A 13,880-nucleotide genomic window follows, 5' to 3' on the forward strand; every position below is an offset into this window, starting at 1 on the left:
GATCCTGCGCTGTCCCCAGGACGTAAGTTTACGTCCTGTTGCGGGAAGTACCAGGCTGCCAGGACGTAAACTTACGTCCTGCAGCGGGAAGGGGTTAAGGGGGAAAGCAACTTGTTATTTGCATAGTGCCAACTTATTTCGCAGCGCTTTCAGGTAATTTATTTATTACCCTCCAGCAAGCTGGGTACTCATTTTACCGACCTCGGAAGGATGGAAGGCTGAGTCAACCTTGAGCCAGCTATCTGAACCATGCGAGAAATGAACTCGCAACCTTCAGGTCGTGAACAAGAACTTAGGACTGCATACTGCTGCCTTAACAATAAGTTATTATTTGGGCATAACATGACCCTAGAATGTGAGCACAGTATGACAAACCCTTATTGTTTTATTACGTATCATTTTTTTTAAACCATACAAAACTGCACTATTATCCATGACCTATTCTTATGGGCATTGTGTGTGATGCACTGGACCATTAGGCAGAACATTTGTGCCTATATTATTAGGGCTGTGGAGTCGGTAAACCAAACTACCAATTCAAACTCTACTATTTTTCCACACTCCAACTCCAGTGCCGATCCCTTCACAAATGGCACATATAAAATAACTTGTAATAACAAATTTTCTGAGTAACATCAGATTTAGTATATTAAAGGGCCACTCCGGTGAAAATACATTTTTCCATACCTGACCCCCCTCAGCTGATTGCCTGTCATGCTCTGGAGTTCTCCTCTGTATATTCCAGTAACTTCCATGCCATGCAACCCACTTACCAGCCACCATCTTGATAGTAAGATTTTTTACTTCCACTTTCAATTAATCCCATAATGCATCAGTAGAGCATTAGCTAAGGCGTTAACCATTTTTAACCATTTTGCATTGAGTGTGGGAGAAAACTGGAGGAAGACCATGCAGATATGGGAGAGCATACAAACTCCATGCATACATTGCCCTTGGTTGTATTTGATCCTAGGACCCCAGGGCTGCAAGCATGGACGACCTTAGCTACATCTGACCTGCGCAGTCACACAGATCATCAGCCACCAGCTTGTAAAGTGGGGGCACCAGCCAGATGTAGGCTGAAGGTTACCGATTTCCTTAGGTCAGCCCAGCCAATTGTTTTTCTTCCTTTGTATGGCAGCGTCTTGTGGAGCTACATGAATAATCTTTGTCCTGGCACCATTGGCACCCCCACGTGTGGCTGCATTTATGTTCTGAGCTTGGTTCTGTTATTATATCTATGCACTGAAGTTGGTTTGTACTGTATGTATGTTCTGAGCTTGGTTCTGGTGCTTTATTTTTGTAATGAGCTTGGTCCTGGTGCTGTATTTATGTACTGAGTTTGGTTCTGGTGCTCTTATACTATCGGTATTGAGTTTAGTCCTGGTGTTGTATTTATGTACTGAGTTTGGTTCTGGTGCTCTTACACTGTAGGTACTGAGCTTGGTCCTAGTGCTGTATTTATGTACTGAGCTTGGTTCCGGTGCTATATTTATGTTATGAGTTAGTTTATGATTATGTATTTATGTACTGAGCTGTTCTGGTATGGAAATGCTGTTGTTCTGCTGTTTTTTGCACATACTGAATGCAGGAAAACTGCCTATCAGTGTAACATGTATCTTTTACTTATGAATGAAGGGTGGGGAGGAGACCCAAATTAAATTCCGCACAGAGTGCCATCTAACCTAAGGTTAGCATTGGCTTCAAGGCAACAGTGCAAGCCACTGAGCCACCATGTTATCCCACTACTTTGCACAGTAGTAGTTTATACATATGCTATATTCTAAATAAGACTTTGCATCAGTGTTAGGACATTCCATCACGGGAACAGGCAAATGGAATGCTCATCAGGCACAAATGCCGCCTGATGAGCCTAATTGACCATAATGGTGTCCGTTGGGCTACTGATCAACATTCTCCAAAATTAAGTTACTAAGAAACTTGCTTAATATTAATTGAGTATTATTTATCTTAATCCCCGGATACTCGGTCTTGATGAAAATGAGTTAAGTTTGAGCAGACCTGAGAATAGCCTTTTACCGTCTTCGCGAATAACGTTTTTTTTTTCTTTTTTTAAAACAATGAAAAAATAGAATTATGTAATAATCAGGTAAGATCCTATGAATTTATCTTACATCTCTCAATGGAGCCTCATTTTTTTTAGTAATCCTGTATATTCATGGTCTTTTATAGCAGCCAAGTCTGGATGCCTGAAAGGCTATTCAAATCTAACAGTAGAGATCTTATCCCTTGCTGCAGCTTTTGTTTAAATTCCTTTTCCTCTCCTTTCAGAATGATTTTCCGCCTGCAGCATCAGAGACAAACTGGGAATCTGTCACAAGCCCTGTCTCAGTAAGTAATACTGTGTGTCACTGCGTAGAATAAAATAAATGCGCATGCTATTAAATAAACAGCATGTTCCAAGTTATTATCTGTACTGCCGGGGTAAAAATACCGAGGCAAGATTTAGGTTTTGATTTGATACAGATTCCATGGAATTAAAAGTGGAGACTGGAGAGAATTAATCAAAATTGGCAGTCCTGTAGCATTCAGGGTTTATATCGAAACATTTGCAGTTATACGTATAACCTCTGCCCTGTTTCTTGTGGCTATTCCAGGTTCCTGAACCGCCCCAAAATGTAGTATGACTATAATGTAGTGTGTTTATATAGTTAGCCTGGCCCGTGACGGTGACTGCAATCTATATAGAAATATGCATGTTCAGGAACATTATTCAGTGAAGTTAGCAATAATAGAATTAGTGATGAGGGATTAGTGCAATGATCGGTTTGTGTCGGTAAAGGGGCCTATTTCACAAAAACCATTGGGATAGCCAATTCGTAATCCCATTAAAGGCAATAGGATTAAAAATCGAGTTCCCTAATTTGCCCTCCAGAAGGTCTCCAATGTAGCCAAAGCACCCTACATTACGTGAGAATACAGCTACACATCTGGGTAACTCTGTGCTTCTCCCAAAAAATGGTCCAAATAGTTTACAGTGGTGTAGAGGTCAATCATAGCACACCGGTATCACTGAAAGTAAGAGGTGGCTCACATAAGGTCTCCTAGATCAAAAATGGTGCTGAGGAAGACAGCAGGTGTGGTGTTTGTTTTATAAGCAATGTCATAAATTTAACAAGGACAAATTCTGCAAGATGAACAAAAACTCAAGCACGGGCCTGCTCCAAGGAACAGCTGTAGAGCTACCAGACATTTTACTATGCAAGACAGCAAGTGTTGTGCTTGTTTTAAAATCAATGTCATAAAAGACAAATTTTGCCAAGTGAACACAACACTCAAGCACGGGCCTCTTTCTCCTCCTCCTCCTTCTCCTCCTCCTCCAAAGAAAAGCAGTAATTACCAGAACCTACGCCAAGGGAGATAGAAGGTTAGAAGGTGTGCTGCTTTGATGTAAATGTCTTTGATATAAATCTGTGCTTAGTCATATGTGAGTAAAAAGTAACCAACATGTTAACTGATCAGTGGAATCCACTATGGGGGTGCCTGGTTCGTTCTTATAAACATCAGGAGATCCATTTTGTCTATGGACAGGCAGATGCATCTGTCAGTTATCACATCCCCAGCTTTGATGAATACCCTTTCCGATTGCACACTGGCAGCGGGGCATGCAAGCATCTCTAAAGCATGTTGTATAAGCATTGGCCACTCGTCAAGCTCAGAAACCCAGAAGCCAAAGGGGCCAATGCCATGTCTGAGTATTTCCATAGAGGAGCTGATACATTGGGAGTTCAAGATGGAGTATATGTAATATATCTCTTCCACTTTCTAGTCCTGGGACAAAATGTTGTCTTGATATCTGAGGGTCTTTTTAAAAAATAACCCTGGAGTATATTTTCTTAGAACTCTGCATTGTACTGATCCTTTATTATTCCTCCTGGAAATGCGTGAAGAAAATGACAACTGGGTGTTACCTTTCCCCTTTTTGACATTGTCAACACTGATTGGCCAGTGTTAGAATTTGAAGGTATACTACATGGTCTACACAGCATAGTTTTCTTAATGTAACATAGCCTTGGGGATACTAGTTCTTTATGAGACTCGAAAGATGTATGGAGACTTATTTTCAGGCAATATTTCATGGGAAAAAAGTATACAAATCAGCTCCCATCAGCTAAACCAGAGACTCATCCAAGAGGTAGAATGACCCACTTGTAGACAGCTGCTTGGGGGATTCTTGTACCTTGACAGTACAGAAATGGGTACTGGTTGACTGGATGAGATGCCTTAGACACAGTTATTACTAGCATATTAGCAGATGTAGTGTTTTGTTGGACATTTTCATCACTAAGCAGACCCGTTCATCCAGTCATAGTAACCACCTAATCAAAGATTGTACTACACATTTAGAAAGATCATTCCATCATTCATTAACATGCTCATTTTATCACTTTTGGAATAAACAGAACAACGACTATTATAGGTACATTGCTAGGTATGTTGCTGTTGACTGTTTTCTGATTGCATAGTTTTGCCCAACTTCCACCAGTATTCCCTTTATTTCATAATGTTACATTAATAAGTATATATTGTCCTACATGCTAGTGATTGGCAAGATGGTGGGACATGGGTAACTGCCATGCCGGTCTTCAGGGATCAAGGGTGGTGGGATACATTATGAAATGTCCTGTCTTGGGCACTAAGAAGGCCTGTCCCACACACACCTGGAGAGGTACACTTGGAAGATATCTATAATCTCTCACATCCTTTAACCAGTTTTTAGCACCCCTGGATATAAAATATGTCCTGAAATAAAATATTTAGTGAAACACTGGTATATGGTATGATCAAGTGGATTTTTCGATGATGATTATCCATTCAATCACATCCGACCTTCGGTCACTCTATGGACCAATGTTCTTCATGCGTTTCTGTCTTTCACGGCTTCTTTAAATTCTGCGATTGACATGTTGGTGGTGGCCTTGATTGTATCTAGCCATCTTGTTCTTTGTCCTCCTGATCGTCTTTTTCCACCACCCTTGCGAAGCATCAGTACTGTTTCCATTTAGTTAGCGCGCATCACGTGGCCAAAAAAGGGAGCCGCTGTTTGATTATTTTGCCCTCTAGTGATATTTTCGGTGTGACGCGATCTAACACTACCTTGTTCGTAGTCATGGACAATCCAAGGTATCCGTAGCATTCTCCTCCAGCACCAGAGTTCAAATGCATCACTTTTCCTTCTGTCTGTTTTCCTGAGCGTCCAACTTTTGCAACCAAACGTCATTATAGGAAAGACGATTGCATTGACCAGTCTGGTTTTTGTTGCGATGCTAATATCCTTGCTTTTCCAGATCTTTTCCATTCCTTGCATTGTATTCCTACCAAGTGTAATCTGTCTCTTGATCTCAGGTCCAGATTGTCCGTAGCAATTGATTTTGGATCCAAGGAAGATGATATCTTGGACCGTCTCAACTTCTTCGTTGTTAATGTTTATGTTCACTGTACCGTTGCCTCCCGTGGTCACGACTTTCGTTTTCTTGCCTATGTGGTACAGTCCCATGCATTCGCTTTCATTTTGCATTGGATAAGGTATTCCAGGTGCCTTTCACTTTTCACAACCAGGGTGGTGTCATCTGCGTATCGGAGGTTGTTGACATTTCTGCCACTGATTTTGATTCTGATTTCTAATTCATCTAAGTTGCATGGATTCGTGATCGTTTCTGCGTACAGATTGAAAAGGACTGGTGATAGAATGCAGCCTTGTCGTACACCTTTCTCAATTCCTAACCAATCCGTGTTTCCATAAGCTGTCCTGACTGTTGCTTCTTGGTTGTTTTAAAGTGACCTTATAAGCTGTTTAATATGTTCTGAGGCGCCCATTTGCTTCAGACACTTCCAAAACTTGTTATGGTTGACACAATCAAATGCCTTGCTGTAGTCGATGAAACACATGTACAAGACCTTTTGATACTCCATTGTCTTCTCCATGATCCAGCACAGATTTGCGATTTGGTCTCTGGTGCCACATCCTGTAGAGAAGCCAGCCTAAACGTCCAGCAATTGCCGTTCAGCAATTGCCGCAATGCGTTTTTGTATGATCTTTATAATAATTTTGCTCGTGTGAGGTATGAGGGCGATGATGCAATTTTTTACTTAATAGTAAACTTAACTGAAGCAACCAGTATCAGGTAGCTGCTGCCAAGCCAAATGGGTGCATTAAAGGAGGTCTAGGGGCACATGACGAGAACTTTTCTTGCTCTTTACAAGTCACTGGTCAGACCATGCATGGAATATTGTGGACAGTTTAACATAGTATGTAAGGCCAAAAAAAGACATATGTCCATCCAGTTCAACCTATTACCCCTCAATGGTGATCCAGAGGAAGGCAACAAAAACCCAGTGATCTAGAAGCCAATTATACCCATTTAAGGTAAAAAAAATCCTTCCTGACTCCAATCTGGCAATCAAAATAATCCCCACATCATCGACACTTCTGAAGTTATTAATGATTATAGCATGTAATATTGTAACACTAAAGAAAGATGTCCAGGCCCCTCTTGTACTCTTTCATTGAATTAGCCATGACCATGGTCTCAGGCAGAGAGTTTCATAGTCTCACTGCTCTTACAGTAAAGAATCCCCTTCTATGTCAGCTAGAATCCCTCTTTCCTCTAGACGTAGAGGACGCCCCCTAGTTACAGTCACAGTTCTTGGTATAAATAGATGATGGGAGAGAGCTCTGCATTGTCCCCTGATATATTCATACATAGTTATTAGGTCGCCCCTTAGTTGTCGTTTTTCTAAACTAAATACCCAAATTTTGATAGCCTCTCTGGGTATTGTAGTCCGCCCATTTTATTTATTACTTTAGTTGCCCGCCTTTGCACCCGCTCAAGCTCTGATATGTCCTTCTTGAGTACCAGTGCCCACAACTTTACACAATATTCCATGTGTGATCTGACCAGTAACTTGTAAAGAGGAAAAACAATGTCCTCATCATGCGCCCCTAGACCTCTTTTGATGCACCCCATGATCCTGTTTGCCTTGGCAGCAGCTGCCTGACATTGATTAGTCCAGTTAAGCTTACAGTTAACGAAATCCCCAAGTCCTTTTCTGTGTCAGTATTACCCATCATTAAATTGGTCAGATTGCTTAGATTTCTACTACTTAGAACCAATCCAAAGGCTAATTGCTCCCAATTTATTACTTACGGAGGTTGCAGATTTGGACTGGAATTAATGATCCCTAAAATACTGTCACATAATTAGGGAAAGTCAACATTACTTCTATATAATTTAGATGAATGTAATGCTGATATAATTTCATATTTCTGGGTTTATGTAAGAAAACTTGGCTTCCGACCAGTCCTGCCAACTAGAAATGTACAGTCCTGGCTTCCAGTAAAGAGTTGATGTACAGTAAAGGAGAAGGACACATAAGCGATTACACTAAAGGTTTATGTTCCCTGAAGCGGCATCGACAACTGCTGAATAAAAGTTCATTATGGCGTGTTCATCGGATGAATATACTAGGCCATAGTGACCAGGCCAGAAATCCATATGTGTAATCACCACGTTTGCTTGGACAAAAGTTTTATCATTCATTTATGAAGCTTTTAGAGTTTTGTTAAGTGTTTGATTTGTGTCATACGCATAGAGACGCTGGCACTGACCGCTTCCATCATTTTCTGTAGATTTAATGTTGCGCTGAAACAGATTCAAGGATTGTTCATAGAACAGTTCCAAAAAGAGCAAAATTTCATCAATTTCTAACTGGTAGTTTTATGCTAAGTCTCAAAATCTGTGCATCGGGCCAACATTTATCATGAAGTTCAGCCTCATTACTTTAAAATGAATGTTCACCTTTAAACACTAATTTGTTTCTCTGCTACAGTCCAAAAATTCTGTGCTGATTAATTTCTTAAAGTGACCCTCTGGACCCATAACTCAATATGTCCGGAGACCGGAGGCAGGTAGTTATGTTACTTCGGTCCGTCATGGCTCGCCGGCCATGTTGGATTAGGACCAGAGTGACGTCCCAGCGTCACCCCCGGTCCATGAGATCCACATGCATTCTCAGTGTCATTTTGGCATAGGACCGACATGAGCACTTCTTCTGGTGTTTGGATGAATTGGTTGACTGGGAGGCATGTGTCCCAGCCAGCTATGACTAGACATATATATTCAGACTTGTTCTCACAGAGGATGATGGTTATACTCTTAGTTTGAAGGTGTTTCTGCCCAAATCGGTGGATCCTATCCTGTTAAACAATTTAGAGAAGCCTATCTGGTTATAGCGTAAACTAAGGTGTTGTAATGTCTCCTAATTGCTATTAATGCATTTGTGTATCATCTAGTTAACTGCGTGCTCTTGTAATGTATAAAGGCCCTTTTACATGCAACAATAATTATTATAAATTTGTCCAAACAGCCAAAAATGAGTTATAATTAGAGATGAGCGAACCTACTCGTTTCGAGTAATTACTTGATCGAGCACCGCGATTTTCGAGTACTTCCGTACTTGGGTGAAAAGATTCGTGGGGCGAGGGGAGGCGTGGCGGAGCGGGGGGTAGCAGCGGGGAACAGGGGGGAGCCCTCTCTCTCTCCCTCTCCCCCCCCACTCCCTGCTGCAACCCCCTACTCACCCACGGCGCCCCCCGAATCTTTTCGCCCGAGTACGGAAGTACTCGAAAATCACGGCGCTCGGGCAAAAAAGGGGCGTGGCCGAGTACACTCGCTCATCTCTAGTTATAATCCTTACATGTTAACGCAGGCATCTTGCACTTTTCGTTTGAACAATGGATTTTAGCTCTGCATAAAATCCATTGTTCAGCCATTGAAAGACTGAGCAGGATACACAGTGTACTCCTTGTGTCTTGCTTTGCATACATAATGAGTATACTGCATACTCTGCTGGGAGGAGAACAATGGAATGTGCAGGCAGATGTTAAACACACACCCAGTTCAGCAAACAACCCTTGGAGGAAAAAGAAGATTAAAGGTCCTTTTACATGCAAATGAAGATGAATAAAGTGTTAATGGACATTAAAGTCGTTAAGAGTATAATAAATCGCTAAATATTTCATACCTTTGGCTGTTTCAAAGATTATCTTTGCGTGTAAAAGGACCTTAACATATACTGCTGTACATTCATTAAACTTGTTTCTAACTAGGGAAAGTCTGGGTTACTCCAGGTTCCTGAACTGTGGTTGCCCTCATCAGGGAGAGTGCTCCGCTTTAGGTAGGGTCTCCTTGCATTAAAGGTTAGGGTCAGATTTCCCTTTTTCCTCACTACATTGTTTAAATATTGTGTTGTCCAACATAGTATATTTTGTGTCAATCCATCCTTTTAAAACAATAGATTATATTCAATCCTGACAGAGTTTTGCGTCAAGCCTGGATGTAGTTTATGCCATCCATTTTTTTCCCGATTCGCTCACCAATCTGCCTGTTCCTGAGACTTCTTTTGATTCTTTCAACATGCCTTCGGAGGTCCTGTTACAGCTCAATGCACCTTGTGCAACAGTAGTCAGAGAATGAGCATCGCTGGCTAATCAGAGCTACTTGTAATGTCTTAGATCACTCATGTACCTCCAGTGCTCATGGAGCATTGGGTAGTCTATGAATGGGCTGGGCCATCTTGGACATATGAAGAGGGATCCCAGGAATAAGCAGATCAGTGACCGAATAGTGATGAGGATGGTAATATAACTTCCCTCCATCATTTCCTGCACAAATGTTGTCCCAGGACTGAATGGTCACTTTGATATATCTTTATACCTATCAGGTCTCAATTTTTGATAAAACTAAAGACCTAAAGAGGTTTTACCACAATGGACATGTATTACCTATTAACAGGAAAAATGATAAATATCCGATTGCTAGAGGCTTCACTGATTGCTATAATGGTGGTCCCACCTGTTTCCTCAGTGCATGACTTCATTAAGAACTTTGAATAGAGTGGCTGTCCATCGTTGGCCCTGCTGTTCTTTTTAGTGTCTATGTATAAAGCCAGAATGGGGTGATGTTTTTTGATGATGGTGTTAGCCCCACTTTGGCTGTTACTAAGTACTCCCCAAATGACTACATTACAGTGAAAAATGGGAGTGATTGTGAAGGGTTGATCTCTGCTACCTTGTATGATGACTTGGTGTAGTGAGATAGCCTTCCCCAGTGGAAGAGAGTAGAAGGAGACAGAAAGGATAACACTTACTTACTTCAGAAGCTTCCTGGTACAACATCAGATGGTAATTAAAGAACACTTCCTTGTGCAAACAAATCCTTAATTTCTTGAAGGAAGTGGCTTTTAGTGCTGCTGCCTTTCTGCTCCATATATGTTTTGCACCATAGCCTACTGGCACCTTTTCTCCCTCAGAAGCTAGATCCTGAGTATATCTGCAAAAGTCTGTGAGGATCTGCTCCCTAACCAGCTGTCTTGTTCAGTTTGCACAACACCACTATCTGCTCTCTTCTAACCTTTCTAGAATGTTACATGAACTTATATATTTTTTCCTCTCCCACCTGCTCAATGCTGATTGGCTAATGAGTAAGACGCTATGATACTAACCTATTTGATCCTTCTCTAAGCTAAACTCTATTTTAGCCACCACCTTCAACATGACACATTGGTACCAATTATTTCACATTTAAAGGCACATTTGCGCATCCCCTCAGAGCTATTAATATCATTTTGTAGCCCCGGTTCTGGGTCACTATAACTATAGAGCTGACGGAAGTAGATAAGTGCTGTACTTCTAATGCAAGACTTCCTCTCCATTCCAAGTTCTCACTGCAGTCAGGCAGTTAGGAAGAACGGTGGGTTTCAGGACCACCATTCTAGTGAACAGTGGGAGTTCCACCATGGTTAGCTCAGCAGCTCATTAAAAGCGTGACTCTTCTTGGCCAAATTACTCTTCTCTGCTCATTTGCATAATAGTCACAGGATAACTTTGGAACCTAATTGTGGAGGTACATGGGCTAATTCGGAAGTGAGGGGGCATTAGAAGTGATTGATGTTTCCTCTTCTGCTGGACAGTGAAGTTAGTTTTGAGAGTGAGAAGGCAGTGACAGGTTCCCTTTAAATATATGAAAGTATAGAGTAAAAACATAAAGTAATGTATGGTTTATTCTTCTATTTTATTAACATTACTTTCCTTAATTTGTTCCATTGCTTCGAGGATCACAAATTTGCTTCTATTGCTCCTTGCGGCTTTCTTGATGGCTTACTATGCGATATACTGTACATCATTACCGAGCCATAGGACTGGAAGAAATATTCTTCTTGGGAATTTAGCCTGAGATGGAAGAACCACACAATTTAGAAAACAATCCCAAACAGAGGTTGATGTCAAACTGCCAGACTATTTCTGTCATGTACATTAGCTAGTTTGGCAGCCAGTGCATGGACAGATGTATTGGCGGGATCACAGCTGCCCTGCATGCTGTCATGTGAAATAGCCTGTGGCTTTCTTTTATGAGTTAATCTTAGCCGCTTTGCTCTGCTCTACCAACATATTTGCTAATTGCACATTTTTTGATTTATATCTCATAAACAATTTAATACCTGGAATATTACTTCCTGGAAGAGCAGCAAGTAAACACATTGAATGTGATAAATGGCATCCAACCCAGTAAACAGAGAATAGGTGGATTTTTTTTGGTACAATTAATTTGCGCTTGTCCCTTTGCCATTTGTAATATCCATGTCTGATCTGTTCTTTCATTTGTAATTTGTCTTTGGCCACTGTGTTCCTCCAAAATAATTGCAAGTTTAAGCAAAGGAAATATGGAGTAGTTACATTTGGCTAAGGAAATCTATAGATAGAGAGGCCCAGAGTGGTCTGTTATAGCAATCTAGTATAGCATAGGAAGGTGCCTTGACAGAAGGTACAGTAAGAGCATGGATTAAACGGTTTGGACGATTACCGGACAACATTGACTATCTAGTGCCCGTCGACCATTGACCGTCTAGCACAGATGTTCCTGATGATGTCATTGAACGTCACTTCACCTGACCAGCCAATCATAGGCTGCAGCACCATTGTTCTGCACTCCTAGCATCATGGCACCGAGGATGTGAGCGCTGATGCCTAGAGAACAGACTGTTACGCTGAAGCCTCAGGACAAAAAAAATTGTCTGCTTTCTTTCAAAAACAGCACCACGCCTGTTCACAGGTTGAGTGTAGTATTGCAGCTCAACCCCATTCACTTCAATAGAAAAGAGCAGAAATACCAGACACAAACCATTAACCAACATAGTATTATTTCTTGTACATAGCAGCAATGTTTTGCTAACCCTGCACAACCTCTTTAAAGGTGAGATTAATTAATGTCTTACAGTGACCACTAGCAATAAATGTAATATATGTACCATGAAAAAGATGTCCTGCTCTGCTATCCTGTGTTATGGTCACATATCCACACTACCAAAAATCTTGTACGGACGCCGACATCGTGTACACAACCCAGGAGCTTTCATGCTTAGCGTGTATGCAAATGTTCCTGAGTTGTGTACGTCAATGGCACTTTTTGGATTTTTGACAACATGGACATGTTACTATTGCACTTGCTGGTGGAACAGGATATCTTTTAAATGGTATGTATATTGACATAATAGGCTGTCAATAGTAGATTGAAGGAATCTGCCCCGTTACCACCTCTGATCAGCTGTTTTCTGGGTCAGTGTGCTTGTGAACTGAGCTAATTTCTGCAGAAGCAGACAGCTCTGTTCTCACTGCAGTGGCCAGGCTTAGTATTAAAGCAAGGTTGCCAGTGAAGTGAATAAGAGCTTTGTGTAGAATACTGAGCTAGGCCCTGCAGTGAAAATGGGGCTGTCTGCTTCTGCAGAAATTAGATGAGTGCACAAATACACTGACCAGCTGATCAAAGGGGGACCTGAACAGCAGAACCCCACAAATTTACTGTTTATGACCTATCTAATGGATAGATCATCGAAAGTTTACAACTGGACAACCTATTTGAGTTCGACTGGGAATTTATCCAGTTGGCTTGCTGTTTTTAGTTGGGCAAGGTCAGTTATGTAGGGTCAACTTTTCATGGCCATGGACGCTTTTGAGACCAGTTGAAGAGGGGCGTCAAATGCTTTACTCCCTATTAAGTTGGGCTAAGGATTACCCAGTTGACCCCTCTTGGACAGTCCCTAGGAAAGAAGCAAATATGATATCCACTGTAGTGTTGTCCTAGGGACATGGTTGTGGGCTATTTTTTAAATTTCAAGACTTTTATTGGATTTTTAGGGTTATAAGGTCTTCTAAAGAAAAATAGTGTATATAACATTATATCTTATACGCCAATTATATAGATAATATACATTAATTATATAGATTCCGCAGATGTAAAAACTGAGTATAAATCTAGACTGCAAACTAGTTTGCAATTGGAGTGAAATCAAAGTAAAAAAGACCTCAAACAAGGAAGTTATAACCCTTAAACCAGTTAACAATACGGAGTCCATGACGGCTTGTTATCCTTTTTCGAAACCAAAACCATAACTGACAAGCTAATTGACCGAGTGAGCATACCTTTATGGACCTCTTTCCATTATTGGTTCATTCATGATTATTTTCGGTATTATATAATAGTATTTTTAATATGTTTTTGAATCTATTGTTGATTTTGAAAAACTGATTTGTACTTTACTTTTGGCAGAGATTTAGAATTTATTAAATGTTAGAGAGTGCAGTTTGGGGGGGGGGGAGGGGTTGATTACAGGGGGTAAACCTTCAATCCCAAAATAGTCAAGTTTCAGATTATCTTCTACAGATGAACAAAACTAACCACATAAGAGCTGTAATTCCATGAGACTTCGAACATGAGAAACAAACACATCAAGGCAGTGGTTTGTGAAGTAAGGATAACTTGGCATGGATTTAATGAAATGACGTATCCAGGAATTATACACAG

The 13,880-nt window shown here is 40.9% G+C and overlaps 1 protein-coding gene across 2 annotated transcripts in view; it reads left to right on the forward strand.

Moving 5' to 3' along the window:
- Positions 1-13,880, forward strand: part of PDGFD (platelet derived growth factor D) — a 192,744-nt gene that overhangs the window by 145,316 nt on the left and 33,548 nt on the right. The window contains exon 4 of one of the 2 annotated variants that reach the window (XM_066586327.1): positions 2,293-2,352. The exons of the other annotated variant lie outside the window; for it this stretch is intronic. Within the exon in view, the coding sequence (XP_066442424.1) occupies positions 2,293-2,352 (60 nt within the window). The remainder of the gene's footprint in view (positions 1-2,292; positions 2,353-13,880) is intronic. 2 annotated transcript variants of the gene reach the window in all.

Source organism: Eleutherodactylus coqui, chromosome 1 (assembly GCF_035609145.1).
Source record: "Eleutherodactylus coqui strain aEleCoq1 chromosome 1, aEleCoq1.hap1, whole genome shotgun sequence".
Lineage (NCBI taxonomy): Eukaryota > Metazoa > Chordata > Amphibia > Anura > Eleutherodactylidae > Eleutherodactylus > Eleutherodactylus coqui.